At 34.9% G+C, this 20,942-nt stretch overlaps 1 protein-coding gene across 10 annotated transcripts in view; it reads left to right on the top strand.

The window, feature by feature from the left end:
• The window catches only part of Ttll5_0 (tubulin polyglutamylase TTLL5), a 133,123-nt gene extending 115,812 nt beyond the window's left edge, over positions 1-17,311 (top strand). For 9 of the 10 annotated variants that reach the window (XM_054226123.1, XM_054226122.1, XM_054226124.1 and 6 more), the window contains 4 exons: positions 2,687-2,733; positions 10,241-10,912; positions 10,988-11,201; positions 15,269-17,311. In XM_054226123.1, the coding sequence (XP_054082098.1) occupies positions 2,693-2,733; positions 10,241-10,912; positions 10,988-11,201; positions 15,269-16,996 (2,655 nt within the window). In that variant the 5' untranslated portion in view covers positions 2,687-2,692 and the 3' untranslated portion in view covers positions 16,997-17,311. The remainder of the gene's footprint in view (positions 1-2,686; positions 2,734-10,240; positions 10,913-10,987; positions 11,202-15,268) is intronic. The other variant, XM_054226131.1, reaches the window with a different exon arrangement.
• The last annotated feature ends 3,631 nt before the right edge of the window (positions 17,312-20,942 follow it).

Raw genomic sequence — 20,942 nt, 5'->3', positions numbered from 1 at the left:
CTCCGAGCCGTTCGATACCAAACGAGGCTTCAGACAGGGTGACTCACTATCGTGCGACTTCTTCAATCTATTGCTGGAAAAAATAATACGAGCTGCAGAACTAAATAGAGAGGGTACAATCTTCTACAAGAGTGTACAGCTCCTGGCGTATGCCGATGATATTGATATCATCGGAAGCAACAACCGCGCCGTTTGTTCTGCGTTTTCCAGACTAGATAAAGAAGCGAAGCGTATGGGTCTGGTGGTGAATGAGGACAAGACGAAATATCTCCTGTCATCAAACAAACAGTCGGCGCACTCGCGTCTTGGCTCCCACGTCACTGTTGACAGTCATAACTTTGAAGTTGTAGATAATTTCGTTTATCTGGGAACCAGCATTAACAACACCAACAATGTCAGCCTTGAAATCCAACGCAGAATCACTCTTGCCAACAGGTGCTACTTTGGACTGAGTAGGCAATTGAAAAGTAAAGTCCTCTCTCGACGAACCAAAATCAAACTCTATAAGTCGCTCATTATTCCCGTCCTGATGTATGGCGCTGAAGCGTGGACGATGACAACATCCGATGAGACGACTCTTGGGGTTTTCGAGAGAAAGGTTTTGCGCAAGATTTTTGGTCCTCTAAACATTGGCAACGGCGAATACCGCAGGCGATGGAACGATGAGCTGTACGATTTATACGACGACATTGACATAGTTCAGCGAATAAAAAGACAGCGGCTACGCTGGCTAGGTCATGTTGTACGGATGGAAGAAAACACTCCAGCTCTGAAAGTATTCGATGCAGTACCCGCTGGAGGAAGCCGCGGAAGAGGACGACCTCCACTCCGGTGGAAAGACCAAGTGCAAAGTGACCTGGCTTCACTTGGTGTTTCCAATTGGCGCCAAAAAGCAAAAAGGAGGAATGAGTGGCGCGCTCTGGTGGATTCGGCTATAATCGCTTAAAGCGGTTCCTACGCCAAATATATATATATAAGAAGTATAGTTAATGCTCCTTGGTATGTTAGATCTGCTGACCTTCACCGTGATCCTGGTGTGAATTCAGTTGTAAACGAAATAACCAAACTTGCAAAGTCTCACGAAATGAGGCTTAGACAGCATGTAAATGAAGAGGCATCCAGACTCATCGGAACTGCTGAAAGAGAAAACCGACTGAAACGTGAGAGGCTTTCACACTTAGCAAGGCAACTGTAGCAGCAAATGAATTTCTCTAACATTTAGCTTTTAAATATTTTTAACTTATTAGAATTGAATTATTGTTAGTATTTAAACATTGTATACTAGGTACAATTGTAAAATAAAACAAGTTCGGAAAGGCTAAGTTCGGGTGCAAACGAACATTTTATACTCTCGCAATTTATTTAGAGATTTACCTATATTTTCGGTGAAAAATTACCCTTAGGCACTGAGTTCTTCATGTTTGATATGTATGTATACATTATAAAGTGAACGAATCAGAAGGACTCAAAATTTAGTTATATGGGAAGTAGGCGTAGTTGCGAACCGATTTCGCCCACATTCCACTAGTGTCATCAGGGTGTCAAGAAAATATTATATACCGAATTTTATTGAAATCTGTCGAGTAGTTCTTGAGATATGGTTATTGACCCATAAGTGGGCGACGCCTCGCCCATTTTACATTTTGTAAAAAAATCTCAGTGCAGCTTCCTTCTGCCATTTCTTAGGTAAAATTTGGTGTTTCTGACGTTTCCCGTTAGTGAGTTAACGCACTTTTAGTCATTTTCAACCTAACCTTTGTATAGGAGGTGGGCGTGGTTATTATCCGATTCCTTTCATTTTTGGACTGTATAAGGAAAAGGCTAAAAGAAATGACTGTTTGGTTTATATAGAAAGTTTGGTTTATATAGATTTATTGGTTTGCAAGATATATACAAAAAACCTATTTGGGGGCGGGGTCACGCCCACTCTTTCAAAAAAAATACATTCAAATGTGCCCCTACCTAATGCGATCCTATGTTCCAAATTTTATTTTCATAACTTTATTTATGGCTTAGTTATAGCTCTTTATGTGTTTTTGGTTATCGCCATTTTGTGGGCGTGGCAGTGGTCCGATTCCGCCCAACTTCGAACTTAACCTTCTTATGGTGCCAAGGAACACTTGTTCCAAGTTTCATTAAGATATCTCAATTTTTACTCAAGTTACAGCTTGCACGGGCGGACAGACAGACATCCGGATTTGAACTTTACCCGTCACCCTGATCACTTTGGTATATATAACCCTATATCTAACTCGTTTAGTTTTAGGACTTACAAACAACCGTTATGTGGACAAAACTATAATACTCTCTTTAGCAACTTTTGTTGTGAGAGTATAAAAATAAAAACAACAATGGGAATAGGGTCGATTATTTCGGCAAATTTATAATCTGACCGACACTGTCATTCCAGTTGCGAAGCGATAAACTTACTATATCAAATAACTGTTATGGTCAGAGTAGCTCATCTCTTTATCAATATGTTTTATCAAATTTTAAGTTATTTGTTATAGCAACAGAGTTTTATGTTTTCCTTTAACAAAGTTGAGTTTGACCGTAAGCTAAATATCAATTGTTATTGGCTATTTGAAATATGCATGTTTGAGTGGATTGGATGGATTTAGTACATTATTGGCGTTCATGAATAATAAAGAGATTATTAATACATTATTATTTTCTATCTTTTTAGATTACAATGCCTACAAAAGCCGATCGTGTCATTTCCACTTTTAAAACGTAAGTTCTTTGGACATATTAGAAAAGTATTTCACTTTCATACGTCACTGCGTTAACCGAGTTTAGTAAATAACAATTATCATAATGGGATACCCCATATAGAGTGAAATCCGGTCTGCCGGTCCGTTTATACGTCTGTCTGTGCAAGCGATAACTTGTGTAAAATTAGGATATCGTAATGGAACTTTTTCTCTTTATCATAGGACTAGCAAGATCTTTATAGAAATTTTTCATTACGAATATACCTTATAGTTGCACAGGTTGTACGCCACTGTCGAATACCATACATCCAAATCCAATGACCAATACATAGCCAAACTGTGTTTTTTAGTACGATTACAAGTTTCACAAGCTATACTTTCCCGAGCCAAAACATACACAATCATTGTTCTCCATATCCCTATTATAAATAGCCCTTCTTTACTTCTTTTTTATATAAAAAAAAAATAAAAGTAAGTAAAACATTAGCTACCATTCAGTAAAGCCCAAAAAAAAAGTTAAATTCAACAAATTTATTAGAACGAAAAATCAGTTCATACAATATTAATAATAACACTAAAAGACGAAATCGACTTTTTTTCTGGGTATTGGCGACACGACACGTGTTGTCTATCCGATTTCTTTATTATTATTTTTTGTTAGTTTACGCGATACAGTGCGTTTCAGTTTTAACTTTTCACTTTTCTCCCTTTTTCACGATAATTTTACTATGCATTTTTTGCATTTGCAGTTACTATTATTTATACATTTGATTTTTGTTTTCTTAAAGTTATTTCACAATGAAGCTGAATTTTAGATCAAAGAACGTTAAGGGTTCTGTTTTGTTTATTCTTATTTTTATTATGCCTTCTTGTGAGAGTTAAAAATATTATTTGGATAAGAATGGGTTATTCCATTCTAAACGGAAAAAGTGTATCGAATTCTTAAATAAGAAAAAACATTAAAAAAGATTTTAATTTATGTGGCTACATAATTACATAGTGTATAGCTCCAATTATGGTAAAGTGGAGGCTGTCATTAACTTGCATAACTGAGGCTTAACATTTTATTTACTTTCATATACTCTCGCAACAAAGTGGCTAAAGAGAATATTATAGTTTTGTTCACATAACGGTTGGTTGTAAGTCCTAAAACTAAACGAGTAAGATATGGTGTTATATATATCAAAATGATAAGGGTGACGAGTAAAGTTCAAATCCGGATGTCTGTCTGTCCGTCCGTCCATGCAAGCTGTAAGTTAAGTAAAAATTGAGATATCTTGACGAAACTTGGCACACGTATTTCTTGTTACCATAAGAACGTTAAGTTCGTAGATGGGCGAAATCAGACTGCCACGGCCACAAAATTGCGATAACTAAGCTATGGAACAAAAATTTTATATGAAGGATCGCACTGTGAAGGAGCATATTTGGATGTAATTTTTTTTACATATCTCGTAAATTACTAAAGCTACATCAAGGAAACTTTCTAGAGTCGTTTCTTTTAGCTACTACCTTATACCGAAAAAGGGAGGAAATCAGATTATAACCACGCCCACCTCCCATACAAAGGTTATGATGAAAACTACTAAAAATGCTTTAATTCAGTAAGGAAAACCACCAGAAGCCTTAATTTGCATTATAAAGATGGCACAGAAGTGCTGCACTCAAAATGGTACACAACATTTTCAATGGGCGTGGTTCCGCCCACTTATGGGTCAAAAACCATATCTCCGAAACTACTCGACCAATTTCAATGAAATACGGTTCATAATATCTTCCTAACGCTTCCCAATGATATGTTGTGAAAATAATCCAAATCGGTTCACAACCACGCCTACTTCACATATACCAGAACTCTGAAGTCGGTCTGAATAGTGTACTTTACAATATATAAAGTTAGTACTAGTGAAGATATCGGCACAGAATTTTTCAAAAATACTGTATTTAAAGAGTGGCATCGCCCTTCTAAAAATCGGACCATATATTTTCAAGGCCCCATATATCGAACATGAGGACCTCAGTGCTTCTAATTTCTTTTTATCGAAAATATAGGTAAGTCTCTCAGATATTTTGAAGAAATTCGGAGGGAATATCTTTCTTTTAATAATATGTCTCCGTGCCTAAAATACGTGAAATTGGGTCATAACTTCACCTAACTCCCATATACCTATTATTAGGGTTTTCAATTTTCAATGGACTTTATACCATATATATGACCAATATGTGGGTCAAATTGTGTGTTATATTAATAAAATTAAATAAATAAATTGCGAGAGTACAAAATGTTCGGTTACACGAACTTCCTTACTTGTTTTTATGATTTCATTTTAATTTTATTCACGTGGCGAATATTGAGTTTTGCATTGATCTTCGTTGGATTTTTCACCCAATAATTTTTGAATAACCTTCCTTATGGTGATGATTGATTTATGTTTTTTTCTGGGTCACTGAGATATTTTCCCTCTGGAATCGTGATATAATCTTAAAGACATATGTATATAAAATTTACTCTTTAATTAAGGTGCTAGGTGGGTTTCAGAGTCTAAAAACATGGGTATTTTTAATTTTTTTCTAAATATATACAATCATATACAGTAGTTTTCTGAAACAACGAACACATTAATTGTCAGGCCTGTTCGTTACAACGAATTTTTCGTTAATTCGAGTACTCATTTAGTGGTATGTTTTTCAATAAAAATTAGTTAAATATCCGTAAATTGCAGTTTAATAAATTGTTTTATTAATTACTTGTTAAGAAATGAAAAACCATAACAAAACAATTCAAATCCAATAAATTCTTCCAAAATGGACCAATTCTGACACTTGTACTTCTTTGTGGTGCTGATCAATAATTTTAAGCTTTTTTATAAAATTCAACATTTTTTTCAACTTGCACATTTCTTTTGAATTTTTTCAAGTTTTATATTTAATTCTGGTTCGAAAGTATTTGATTTTTTCTCTTTCTTCATATGTCTTCTTCATGTTGTTCGTTAAACCGAGTACTTACAAATCCCCGATATTCGTTATTTAAGGTACTTAATGTAACAAATATGTTTGTTCGTTATAAGCGGTTTTCGTTAAAACGAATATTCGTTATTTTGGAAACTACAGTATTTCATTTAAACAAATCGCTATATCAAAGATACATATTTAAACAGTATTTTGTGAAATTTTTATTTTCAAATTCCGAAAACACAGACGCTGGCACCTAATCTCCCATGACTTGTCCAAAAAAAGGTCTTGCCGTGGACATCATAACTAATTTTTGGTTCATCCAAAATCAATAAACCAAAAACATTTCGATAGTAAATGGATAAATCTAGTTAATGAACGAAGAAAAAAATAGAGAAACTTACATTTTTGACAGAGTTTTAACCAAAAAACTCACTTTTTTGGTCAAATATTCACCATATATTGGCTCGAAAAAAATATTTTTTTTTTTTCAATATTTATTTATTGAATCTGATTTGTTTAAAGCCTAACAATTAGGCAATTCACAAGCTTTGTTGTATATCTTATGTCATATTTTAATATTCTTAAAAAATACGACACTTGTGTCATATTTTGTCATATTTGTACACTTAAACATAGCGATTTTTGCTGAGGCCAAAACCAGATATACATATGTTATATATGTTTATAGGTATAAATCGGTGGATGTCAATACGTTATTAGCTATTGGAATGTCTGCTGTATATATCAGAGATAAAGAGATGTACATACATCATATCACTGGAAGTGAGAGCGCAATATTAAACGTCAAAACCACCTAAACTTTGACAATTTGTCGAGATGAGGATGTTTTGACGTTTCGCAATTGGGAAACTGAAAAGGCCAGATTGAAATGTTGCCAAAAAAATAATGCGACGGAGACATTTTTAGCCGCCTTGCAAGATCACTAATAAGAACTTAAAACAATAAATATAAATGAAAACGCGTAATTTAAAAGTGGTTTAAGAATATTTTTGTGACTTGCAGCATCGAGAAACTAATTTTTCATGGAAAATTATAAAAGAAATTGATTTATTTTCAGTTGACACTTAATAATTGATCTTATTTATTACTGAAACTTCGAAAACCGGTTATTTTAATATACATACCATTTTATCGCTAAATGAAATTGAAATAAGTTATTTTATATTAAACATTCAGTATATAATAATTTTTAACCATAATAAATGTTTGGTATTTTAATTTAAATGCCCAAAAAATAGTATTTTATCTGATATGGTAATAATGCAAAATGTTATAAAAAACGCAAATTTTGAGGCGCTCTCACACTGGAATAACTTGGACATCCCTTTATCCCTGCTATATATTATGTACAGAGTAGGGCCTAATACACTGCCCTGAGGTACACCAGCCCTTATTGCTTGTTCTTCTGATATGAAATCTGCTACTTTAACTGTAAATTTCCTATTTCTTAAATATGACTCCAATGTTTCCGTAATTTAAAACGATTTTGATTTTCCATAAAAGGCCTTCATGCCACACCTTATCGAACGCCTGAGCTGCAACGAGAAAAATAGCTGAACAGTACTCTCTGTGCTGGAATGCTTTCCTGATTTCGTTTGTAATTCTATTCACTTGCTCTACTGTGTCATATTTAGCACGAAACCCGAATTATAATTATATTATTTTCGTGGTGGAAAGGAGACATTTTTGATAGTAAAACTTTTTCGAATATTTTGGAAAGACATGGTAAGAGACTTATTGTTCTGTAGGAAGACGGTTGTGTTAAGTCTTTTTCAAGTTTATCTATCATGATGATCTGCGACTTTTTCCACGAAATTGGATAGTACTCGAAACCAAGAATTGCATTAAAGAGCAAAGAGAGCATATAGCAATATTTGGTAACTCAATTAACATATTATCGTGTCCTGAAGACTTTTTAGTATGTCGCCTTACCAGAAGATATTATATCAAGGTTATTGTGCTTATTTATAATAAAGTAGTACAGCTGTCGTCCTTTCGGATTAATAAGACGTGAGCCCCAGTACATGTGTTTTGCATTGTAATCACCACCTACTAGAAATCTTGGACCTATCGTTGCAAAAAAATCTTTAAATTCGCAGTCTGTAATTTTAAAACGAGGTGGACAGTATATAGCCGTCAGATTGAGGTCAGAACCTCGATTTTTCAATGATATTGTTGTAGCTTGTAACTGCGCTGTAGCATGCGGTTCTAAAGCATGGTGGTTTAGCCGATTTCTAACCAATACTGCTGTGCGCCTTTCCATCTGGATGATTTGTAACAAGTCTATATCCCGCTATAAAGAAATTGTTTTTAGTTGTTAAATGAGTTTCTGATAGCAGCATAATATCTATGCTTTTTTCAGTCAGAAATCGTATTAACTCCAGTTTGTGTTGGTTTACACCGTTGGCATTCCATATTCAAATATTTAGTATACTCATTTTTTAGATAATAAGGTTTGTAACATTTGGTTTTGAGATTTGATCAAATCTTGGATCATGTTTTGCATGGTAGACATGAATTGTGGCATACCTTAAGTCAGATTTAGAATCATATTTTCAATACCTCCATTTGGTGGATTTTGCAGTTGTTGCATTTGCACAGCGTTGCCTTTTTCCTCATTTGCATAGCTTCCCTGTACAAGGATATCCTTAGAATTTCGAACTCTGGTCTGTAATTTCTACATTTTCGTTACGAGGGATATTCATCATTTGGTTACGACGAGCTTGAATTCCCAGTGGCAATTTTGATTTCAGTCTTTATATACCGGGCAGCCCCTGTAGTTAGCAGTGTGATTTCCTCCAAAATTACTGCATTTTTTTATTTATATCCTCTTTTTTAAGAGCACTTTTTTATGTTGGGTGTAAATCACCAGATACCACACATTGTACCGGATCATTTCTTTTATGAGGGTTTTCAACGGTAATTCTACGATGGAGTAAATATTTTAAATTGAATATTGGGTGTGTTTCATTCTTTTTTATTGGATTAGAGTTTGGCAACAATTCAATTTAAACATTGGTTGTGGTACTTTATTTCCATTGAAGATATTTCCCACATTTTTAATTCAAAAGCCGCATTCTTCAAGGGCTTCTTTGATATTATTAGATTCTACTGAAGAATCAATGCCTTTTACAACAACGACTAGGCCTTTAGAGCTCTTCAGTTGATAAGAATAATGATTCTTGTTGTTATTTGACAAAAATTTCACTAAAACCATAAAACTTTTCTTAGTGTAGGATTGTATTTTAGTTTCATCTATATTGCCTTTTTTCAAAGGCACGATATGAAAATTGTTGGTACCTACAATTCCACTGAGTTTATCAACAAGCGCATTTGAGCTACGCTCACGCAAATATATTGGACCCTTCGTATCGTCGTCCAAACCATTGCTTAGTGTGGCAAATCTGTTGCCATTTAAATTTCCAGGCTTATTTGTATTAAGCGTGGCGGGTTGAAACTTTTTGGCATTAACCGCTGTCTTGATAGAACTTGATTTCCTTTTTATGTTGATGTAGCGGTCAATGCCAGTCTGTACAGATTGTACTTTTCTCTTTGGTACATGCTCATCTTGCATTGTTTTTTCCATTGGTGTCCTCTCGTTTGCTGATACCTGCTTGGTTGATGTTGCCTGCTGATTTGTTGTTGCGCACTTGCTGTTTTTTCTGCTTCCTCTGATCCCTTCTGCTGCTAAATAATGCAATAAAAATTTGTGAGCATCTCAAAAAACTTAATATTTCGAGACTGTTTGTTTCCCGCATAAATGTGCTAGTGATCGGCAACGATATTTCGGCTAATATATGCCAGGGGGTATCATGTCATAATAATGAAATACATACAGCTGTCGTCCTTTCTGATTAATTAGTCGTATATGGTGTATACGTAAATTGTGTTGGGTGACGTTCAAAATCATAGATTCAGCGTTTCTATTTGGTTGGTTTTAGGGCAAGTGCATTTGTAAAGTGTTGTCATTTACTTATTAGCATCGAAGTACAGCGTTATTATTAATATTGTCAAGTTTTACACCTATGTTGGCGATTTAATAATTTCATTACGAGGAAATTTATAATTTGTATACAGTGCGATTAGAGGAAAATAACTGCATTTTTTGGTTTCTTTTCGAAATTTCATGTAATCCGTTTCTTGAGTATAGAGCTTCCCCCAGCTCCAATATACCCACTATTCGGATTTTCAAACTTCCGGTGATCTTCTACCGTTTATTTCGGTCAATGTTTGCAATATTTTAGCAAAATTAAAATGGTGGCAATAATGAGTGAAAAACGTCAGCTCGTATATGTATATAGAGTAATAGTTTTCGTTATTCTAGTGGTCTTTAGGCCAAATATATGGATCAAATAGTGTTTTTCTTAATAAAATGAAATTAATAATATGCCAGAGTAAAAAATGTTCGGTTACGCGAACTTAGCCCTTCATTGCGGGTTCAAATTTGTTTCATGTATTCAAGGCGAACTTAGCCCTTCATTGCTGGTTCAAATTTGTTTCATGTATTCAAGGCTTAACAATAATTTAAATATTAATACTTAATTTTTCAGAAATATATATAGTGATGAATTTTTGGAAGAAAAATGGATTGCTAGTGGAAATTTGGGTTCACGGGATAGTGTACTTGTTTTTCGTTATAGTCTTTTGACATCAAAATCAAAAGATTCTATTTCATCTTCGAAAGATGAAACTTCAAATGTTCATTCGAAAAGTGTTTGTTGTAACAATTTCATGTTAACAGAAGACGCTTCTGGAGCTAAGCCTTTTAGCAAGGGATTACATTCTATAGACGTGAAAGATAAAAAGAACATAGCTCTGCAGAAACATTTTACTAACCTGTTAAATTCGGATATATCTAATTTCAACAGCGAAGTATCTGAAATTGATAACAACGAAAGAGAAATATTAGCTACAGATGAGTATTCTGAACCTTACATGGAGCGCGACAATTCCAATGAAACGTATAATGATGTAAATAAAATAAGTGAGGAGGATGACTACAAAGACACTGTGCACGATCCTGGTATGCCGGCTTATAAAATGAAAATTAAATATAAGTTTATGCAAACTGAAACTAAGCTTTTGAGAAAAATTTTTGTTCGTCATGGTCTGTCTGAAGTGAAAGATGATGAGAATTTTAGCATTCTTTGGACAGGAATACATATAAAACCTGATATTCTAAGAAATCTAGCGCCTTATCAACGTGTTAATCACTTTCCCAGGTAAATAAACTATTTGATTCAAATATATTCAAAGGAAAATATTCAAACATATTAAATTAACATACGTATTTATAGGTCTTATGAATTAACACGTAAAGATCGTTTGTACAAAAATATTGAGAAAATGCAACATCTGCGTGGTATTAAAAATTTTGATATTGTACCGCAGTCTTTCATTTTGCCAATTGAATATAAGGAATTAGTCTCAGCTCATAATAAAAATCGCGGTCCGTGGATTGTAAAACCAGCTGCTTCTAGTCGCGGACGTGGTATTTTTATTGTCAATACAGTAAGTAAACTATATCAACTCGTAAAGCTCGTTAAAGATTCTTTTAAATTATATAGATCATAATTTGTTGCACTAACAATCCTTTGTGAAGGATTTATTAACATATTTGTTTAATATAAATATACGGTAATAAACCTTCCCAGCAAGTCACTACTTCCGAAACTCTAATATATCGAACGAATTAGCAAGAAAACTCAACACGAGTTTCGAGTAGTTTTATCAAACCATCAAGTTTTATTATATGAAATTATTTATTGTTTCAATTTAAAGATGTCTTAATTTTTGCTCAAGAAAAGATACAATTCTGAGTAGTGAGATTACATTTGACTAGCAAATTTTAAAAATCTTTACACCTTCTTTATTTTTATACTCTCGCAACCTGTTGCACAGAGTATCATAGTTTTGTTCACATAACGGTTGTTTGTGTCACCAAGAAATAAAAGAGTTAGATATGGGGTTAAATATATAAATGATCAGGATGACGAGTGGAGTTGAAATCCGGATGTCTGTCCGTCTGTATGTCCGTCTGTCCGTCCGTCCGTCCGTGCAAGCTGTAACTTGAGTAAAAATTGAGATATCTTAATGAAACATGAAACACATGTTCCTTGGGACCGTGAGAAGGTTGCTTTCGAAAATGGGCAAAATCGGTCCACTGCCACGCCCACAAAATGGCGAAAACCAAAAACACATAAAGTGTCATAACTAAGCCATAAATAAAGTTATAATAGTAAAATTTGGATCGCAATAGGAAGGGACATATTTGGATGTAATTTTTTTGGGGAAGTGGGTGTGGTCCCGCCCCCAAATCGGTTATTTATATATATCTCGCAAGCCAATGAAGCTATATAAACCAAACTTTCTGCAGTCGTTTTTTTTAGCCACTTCTTAATACAGTCCAAAAATGAAAGAAATCGGATAATAACCCCGCCCACCTCCCATACAAAGGTTAGGTTGAAAATTACTAAAAGTGGGTTAACTCACGAACGAAAAACGTCAGAAACACTGAATTTCACATAAGAAATGGCAGATCAAGGCTGCACTCAGATTTTTTTACAAAATGAAAAATGGGCGTGGCGTCGCCCACTTATGGGTCAAAAACCATATCTCTGGAACTAATCGACCGATTTCAATGAAACTTGGTTTGTAATAGTTTCCTTACCTCCCAATAATATGTTGTGAAAATTGGCCAAATCGCTTCACAACCACGCCTACTTCCTATATACCAGAACTTAGAAGATGATCTGAATCCTTTACTTTACAATATATAAAGTAAGCACTAGTGAAGATATCGGTGCAAAACTTTGCACAAATACTGTATTTATAGCGTGGCAGCACATTTCTAAAAATCGCCGAAATCGGCGAAAGTTAAATAAATAAATTGCGAGAGTATAAAATGTTCGGTTACACCCGAACTTAGCCCTTCCTTACTTGTTAGTTAAATATTTAATAAATAAATAAATTTGTTTTTTATTATTTAAATTACTACACATTTTCTTGATGTCATTTCTTGTAAATTCAATCAATAGTATGTTTACATAGCTTTTTATTGATTAAAATGATGGCATTGAAGAACTGTTTTGTTTAGAACAAAAATGTATATTTGCATTCTAAATGAAATCAATATTCAGAAATAATTAACATAAACATACATAAACTTTTCTATTACTTGACTTGAACCACTTTTGCCTGGCAATGAACCTTCTTTGAGCCAAATTCCCCAGAATCCAAACGTCAAACATTTCCCTGAAAAAAAAAAAAACATTTGATATCATTAAATTTGATCTTGACATATGATGTACTAACCTCAGCTATTAGGTTACGTCCCTAACTAATTACCTATTTTCAGCACCCCATTGACAGAACATGATCCAGTGAAGAGAGGGTCAATGGTGGTATGTGAAACTTTCTTTGCAAGGTGCCTCTATTCACCTACTATTAACGTGTTGCTAAAAATTTCTCTGAAGGTTTCCCTTTATTTGCAAGTCAATCAATCTCGAAGCAAGTGGGAGGACAAATGAACACGCGTCATTAACTTGTCACCAACACCGGAAATGCGATTATTGCTCATGCAAAGTTTACCGAGTAGCAGACAACGGCTTTACTTGATCCCAATGAGCTTTATCTCCATGAGGATGTCAGAAGTAAATCGGTTGATATGGACAAGAAAGAGCTCACTCTCACGGCTTTCATATTGATGCATTGATCTCGTCTGTTGCTTCATTCGACATCAACCAGAACATATTGGCTAGGTTGAGTCTAGTGATGGGCGAAGTAGTGATTTTTCAGTATGAAAAGAGTGACGGCGACTTTTAAATCACAGCGATTTTTTATAGCGACCAGCGATCACTACTTGCCTTAGTAATATGAATATGTAAAACAGTTTTAACATATAACAAATCAGTCTGCTATAAAGCCAAATAATTTTATATGTTTATTTAGCATAAAAAATGCTTAATCTGAAATAAAATGAATTGTTTTTAATGTTATACCGCGATGCACGAAATCAAACTTCATATTTGAAGATTCTTTTTAAATCAACCGTTGAATTCTATTCAAATGTATTAGTGAAATATCGCTCATCACTACTTATGTCATATGTTAAACAACAGACAAACCATATACGGTGTAGAAGGGATAAACATCTCTAACCAAATCACTTGTGGAACCCCGCATGGAGTGTCCTCGTTGCTCTTGCTCCTACTTTACAGGGAAAATTTTAATGTCGTCTACTACGCGGACGACCTAGTGATTCTTTGTTCGGGGTAAGATCTCATTCGTTTATCCCGGCTCTTAGGGAAAGCCCTTGAAATCTTCCATCTCTAAGAGGTAAACCCATTACACTCTCTAGCTCCGTCAAATATCTTGGGGTTATCCTGGAAAAAAACTAAGCTGGAGAGGATACATTGAGTGCAGGGCGTCCAAAGCTCTCCGAATATGGAACTCATGCAGAAGAGCCATTGCCTCAAAGTGGGTTCTAAGCAATTTAGGCTATCCGCTGCGCCAACGTCACGAAGTCTAACTGCGTTAGATCATGCAAAGAGGCAATTAATAGACTAGCAGGATTAATTTGCCCACTCAGGGGCAGCAGGCAATGCAGTTCACCTAAGGGGCTATACCAGTGTAACCCATGGAAAATTAGGCCTTTTTTGTGGATTTTTTTTTAAGAAAGTACTCGGTCGAATGTTTCAAAGTTTCTGGGACATAATATATATTTTCATGGGTATATTTTCAGCTATATTTTAAATTTTTTTTACAAAAATATTGAAAAACAACGGAGTTATGTGCTGTCTTGGGAGGTACAAACAGAAATGTTCACTAACTGCTGACATGATTCCGGCCGAATAAGTAGCTGACTCAAAAATATTAAAGTTAAATTTCTTTCCTATGCAATGACCTACGATTTTTGAAACATATCAAAAATTAACAAAATGGAGTATTAACGATCGAATAAGCAAAAAATAAAAAAAAAACGACTTTTTGAAAATGTCACACTGGTATAGCGTCTTAAACTGTCCTAGACCTTTAAGTGGAAAATCTCAATCTTGGAACATTTGCATCACGTGCCGTACCACAAAACTACTATGGGGTATTGATGACAGTGGACAGGGCACTTACTCTAACATACCACCGGCAGAGACTTGGCATAGTAGAATCGGCAGAATGCAGGGAGTGCGCGGAAGATGACGAAACGCTAAATCATTATCTTTGCGAATTCTCAGCCTTCAATCGGTTAAGAAAGGGCTCCTTCCAGGGCTCTCAATTGTTTAGGTTACACTTATCCGGATACTCTTAGGGAGCACAATGTGCCTAATGATGGTACTTTCAGTACTATCTGATGAAATAAAAGTAATATCTGGATCATTACTGCGCAAGATTTGGACTCTGGTAAAATACGGGCTACTCAAGTATATTAAACATTTATATTTGTAATTTTTCAAAACCCTTGAATTAAATTTATTTTCCATTAAACAAATAAGACAATGAATATCATTTGCAAATTATTATGTACGCATATATTGTACTAGTATCCTACAACTATATATTATTTTGTTTATCTTCTTTTATAGCCAGATCAAATACCGCAAGATGAACAAGTTCTCGTTTGCAAATACATTAATGATCCCTTATGTATCGATGGTCACAAATGCGATCTCCGTGTTTATGTACTTGTAACGTCATTTGATCCATTAATTATTTATATTTATGAAGAAGGCTTAGTTAGACTAGCCACTGTAAAATATGATCGTGCTACTGAAAATCTATGGAATCCGTGTATGCACCTTTGTAATTACAGCATCAATAAATATCATTCGGATTACATTAAATCGAGGGATGCTGAAATAGAAGATGTTGGCCATAAATGGACTCTTTCCGCCTTACTGCGACACTTAAAATCACAAGGTTGTAATACTCATGAATTAATGGCGAACATTGAAGATTTGATCATAAAATCTATATTTTCGTGTGCTCAAACCATTATATCAGCATGTCGCATGTTTGTTCCAAGTGGTAGCAATTGTTTTGAACTGTATGGATTTGATATATTAATTGATAATAGTCTTAAACCTTGGCTTTTAGAAGTTAACTTATCTCCATCTATGGGTGTTGATAGCCCACTGGACTCTAAAGTAAAAGCTTGTCTTATTACGGATCTCCTAACATGTGTTGGTATTCCAGCATATTCTACTGAGATGCGAGCGCAGTACGACAACAAATGGACGCGGTTTCGCAATATAAACTGTTCTAGACGAATTACATCTGCAGATCAAAATGTAAGCGGCAATGGTAACGGCATTCGTCGTTTAGCAAGCACCATCCCAATACAACAAACGCTTACGTTGGAAGAACAACGAATTATTAGGAATGCCCGATTGCAATATGATAGACGAGGTGGCTTCGTCCGCATTTTCCCAACAGAAGAAAGCATGCAACGTTATGGAAACTTTCTTGACAATTCTACAGGAATACCAATATCCACTCCGATCGCACAAGGGCAAATTCCATACTCAATGATCCTACCCCACAATTATAACCAAGTTTTATTCAACTGTTTATATGCGAATGCAAAAGATAAAAAAGAAAGTAATTCACTTTTACAAAGAATGTGCCAATATGAACGTACCCTAGCAGTTGGATCTTTAGTGTTATTTAGTGGTACAAATCGTAAATCAAAATCTGTGGAGGAAGGACAACGTTTACGCAATCAAATTATAAAACTAATTAATAATGGCTCGGAACTAACTCAACTGCAAGCTCGACAGGCATTCGCATTATACTTGGAAGCAATTTTACATCGAATCACTCAGGAGCCAAGAGATTTCCATGAAAAGATAATTTTAAAGTTTTTAAATAGATTAGGTGGTACTGTTAAAACACTGGCAGTATTTAATCATAATCCGCACAATTCCCGTGGTAATAGTAAAGCCAGAACAGCTATGGTCGCAAAACAGTTGGGAGATTTTCTTGAGCAATATACTCGAGACACAGAGGCTTATGTGGATTCGTTTGATCATTTCGGTATGATACCTAGTGGTTTATTCGGCGATTTTTTGGCTCAATCCCAAGAGGCCGATTTGGAGGCTGTCCTTGCACTTCATACGAATGTTACTGGGAATATGCCGTATTTATACAACAGGTTTGGATTATCAGTGCCTCAAACCCCTCCTATACCTTCTGGATTACATGGGTTTCTAAGAGCTTTGCCAGCTATGGTGCTAACTGGGTCCGTCGCCAGAGACTTTAATAAATTTGACGGATATTATAAAAACAACGACAAGAATATCATAAGAAATTAGGATTTTCCTGATGAGAAAGTATCATAATAGTTAATAAAATGCTTTTAACAATTAAGTAAACAGTATCGGTTGATTCATCATCATAATGTTCGTCATAAATAATATTAATTTTACACAAAAGCTCCAAATTTGAATCTAAAATTTAAAATAGTAAAACTTTAAATTAACCGTCGTTTGTAATTCTAAAAATTTACTGTAGCTTTTCCAAACTTATTATGTGATGCATTTTTAATATATCTTAATATAACTAAATTAAATTCCTATAAATGTAAAGCTTAAATGTCATTTATGAAATATATTTTATCTCAAATTTAAGTGCTTAAAATAGTACAATTGGTAACCAACCTTCTATAGCTGAGATAGTTTTGATGTGACTGTCTGATCGCTATATCGATTTGATCGTAACTTTTGTTTGCTTTATCTTTTCATTAAACTACATTATGGGGAATCTCTTGCTCTTGCACGATTGCACGGAATGCAAAATTAATACACCAAAATATGCGAGACCACGAAAATACAACATAGCAGACAAAATACTGTAAGCCCCGCTTAAGTGCCCCTTTTTAACATGCAAGACCTAAATGCCTCGAGGTACATACCAAGCTTTTTCTCAAATACTTCGATCTAATATCTTTACTTTTAGAATGAAAGTCACATTTCTGATTAATAACTAAAATACTTATTAATAACAATAAATATGAACAAGTAAGGAAGGGCTAAGTTCGGATGTAACCGAACATTTTATACTGTCGCAATGTATTTATTTAACTCTATTAATATAATATTATATAATACACAATTTGACCCACATATTCGTCATATATATTGTATAAAGTCCATTGAAAGTTGGAAACCCTAATATTAGGTTAGAAGCACCTAGGTCCTCATGTTCGATATATGAGGCCTTGAAAACCTATGGTCCGATTTCGGCGATTTTTAGAATGGGGCTGTCACACTATAAACGTAGTATTTGTGCAAAGTTCTGCACCGATATCTTCACTTTATATATTGTAAAGTAAATGATTCAGATCGTCTTCAAAGTTCTGCTATATAGGAAGTAGGCGTGGTTGTGAAGCGATTTGCCTATTTTCACAACATATCATTGGAATGTAAAGAAACTATTACAAACCAAGTTTCATTGAAATCGGTCCAGTAGTTCCTGAGATATGGTTTTTGATCCATAAGTGGGCGATGCCACGCCCGTTTTCCATTTTGTAAAAAAATCTGAGTGCAGCTTCCATCTGCCATTTCTTATGTGAAATTTAGTGTTTCTGACGTTTTTCGTTATTGAGTTAACCCACTTTTAGTAGTTTTCAACATAACCTTTGTATGGGAGGTGGGCGTGGTTACAATCCCATTTCCTCCATTTTTGAACTGTATAAGGTAGTACCTAAAATAAACGACTCTGGAAAGTTTCCTTGATATACCTTTAGTAGTTTGCGAGATATGTACAAAAAGCTTAGTAGGGGGAGGGGCCACGCCCACTATATCTAACTCGTTTAATTTAGGACTTACAACCAACCGTTATGTGGACAAAACTATAAGGCTGCTATTGTCACCGGCGAAGCGAATGTACTTGGCGAAGCGAATGTACTTGGCGAGTCGAACGCTTTGGCGAAAATTCAACTCGTTCGTATTGTGACTGGCGAATGAACACATTCGCCTAACTTTTTTGTTGCCATACCAAAATAATTGAAAATGTCACGAATTCATCCGAAATTGACATTTTTGACATCTTTACTTTGAAAATTGTTTTTGTTTACAAAATTTATTTTGAATTTCATACAACCACGGCTTATTGTTAAAAATAAAGTAAAAAAATATAAATAACAAATTAATTTTTAATTATTTGAAATTCTTATTTTATTTTGTGTGTTTAATTTGTTTTAATTCTAATTCCTTTAATTTTATTTCAATTTTTTCTTTATGTCTCCTTTTTTGCTCAATATTTTCTTCTTTCTTCCTTTCTTTTTTTATATAATTCCAATTTTTCTTTTTTTAGCTCATACATTTTTCTTGTATACCTTGCGATTTCTTCTTCTGACTTAATACTTTGTAATAAATCGACAAGGCTTTCTTGCGTTTGCGCTTGCTTTTCTAAAGCCTTCATACGCAAAATTTCGCGCTCCTCCACTCCGGTTATACGTGCCTGCCTAGGTGTAACGTTGACGTTCAAATTTTCACGCACCTGTTCAGGTTGCACCTCGTCAACGTCTACATGTGTGATGCTTTCTTCTAAATTTTCAGCTGCAGTGTTTCCAAACGTTGATCCGCTTGGATTCACTGCATCCTGTAAGCTGAGCAAATCGTCCACGGCTTGCTCTAAAGGCGTTAAACTGCGTTGAGTATAAGGGCCCCCACCTGTGGCTACAGTCTCTCTTCGATTGTTGGACATTTTTTTCATTAGTTTTAATTTATAGTCCAACCAAACCTAAGTAATATACAAATCAAAATTCAATCGAAATGGTTTATTTTTACCTTATTCCATTCGCTTCCTCTACGTAGTGGAGGGCCGATATTATTGAGTTCAGCCGCTATATCTTCCCACAAGTCAATCCTAGTTTGTTTTGTTGACCCAAACGGCGTCATTCCTTTGGCTAGCTGTGGATTTTTCTCCAATAGCTTCACCATCAGCTCAAACTGCTTCTGGTTAGTTTTTTTTATTCTGAAAATGTTTGATAAATAAAATGCAATAAATAAATTAATAAAAATGTACTCACGTTTTTTCCATTCTTAATTCAATTCGCGATTCAAATAACAGTTTACTTTCATTTTTTGTTTGAATTCTATTGAACTGGCGAATGAAATAAACGTTCGTCAGATTTTGACAGTTTAGGCGAAGCGAATTTTCCATATTCGCCAGTGACAATACCAAATATTCATTTTCGACGGTTCGTTCGCCTATTCTTGGCGAATTCGCCAAGTGTTCGCCACTCACAATTCGAGCTGGCGAAATTCGACTGAAATTTCATTCGCTTCGCCAGTGACAATATCAGCCTTATATTTTTTTTACTTTATTTTTAACAATAAGCTGTGGTTGTATGAAATTCAAAATAAATTTTGTAAACAAAAACAATTTTCAAATTAAAGATGTCAAAAATGTCAATTTCGGATGACTTCGTGTGATATTTTTCAATTATTTTGGCATGGCAACAAAAAAGTTAGGCGAATGTGTTCATTCGCCAGTCACAATACGAACGAGTTGAATTTTCGCCAAAGCGTTCGACTCGCCAAGTACGTTCGCTTCGCCGGTGACAATACCAGCCTTATAGTTTTGTCCACATAACGGTTGGTTGTAAGTCCTAAATTAAACGAGTTAGATATAGTGGGCGTGGCCCCTCCCCCTACTATGTTTTTTGTACATATCTCGCAAACTACTTAAGGTATATCAGGGAAACTTTCCAGAGTCGTTTCTTTTAGGTACTACCTTATACAGTTCAAAAATGGAGGAAATGGGATTGTAACCACGCCCACCTCCCATACAAAGGTTATGTTGAAAACTACTAAAAGTGGGTTAAAGTGGGTCAATAACGAAAAACGTCAGAAACACTAAATTTCACATAAGAAATGGCAGATGGAAGCTGCACTCAGATTTTTTTACAAAATGGAAAATGGGCGTGGCATCGCCCTCTTATGGATCGAAAACCATATCTCAGGAACTACTCGACCGATTTCAATGAAACTTGGTTTGTAATAGTTTCCTTACATTCCAATGATATGTTGTGAAAATAGGTCGCTTCACAACCACGCCTACTTCCTATATAGCAGAACTTTGAAGACGATCTGAATCATTTACTTTATAATATATAAAGTGAAGATATCGGTGCAGAACTTTGCACAAATACTACGTTTATAGTGTGGCAGCCCCATTCTAAAAATCGCCGAAATCGGACCATAGGTTTTCAAGGCCTCATATATCGAACATGAGGACCTCGGTGCTTCTAAC

This window comes from Zeugodacus cucurbitae, chromosome 2, assembly GCF_028554725.1.
Source record: "Zeugodacus cucurbitae isolate PBARC_wt_2022May chromosome 2, idZeuCucr1.2, whole genome shotgun sequence".
Taxonomy (NCBI): domain Eukaryota; kingdom Metazoa; phylum Arthropoda; class Insecta; order Diptera; family Tephritidae; genus Zeugodacus; species Zeugodacus cucurbitae.
Note: the sequence above shows the minus strand (reverse complement) of the source record. Positions and strands in the feature narration are given on the sequence as shown.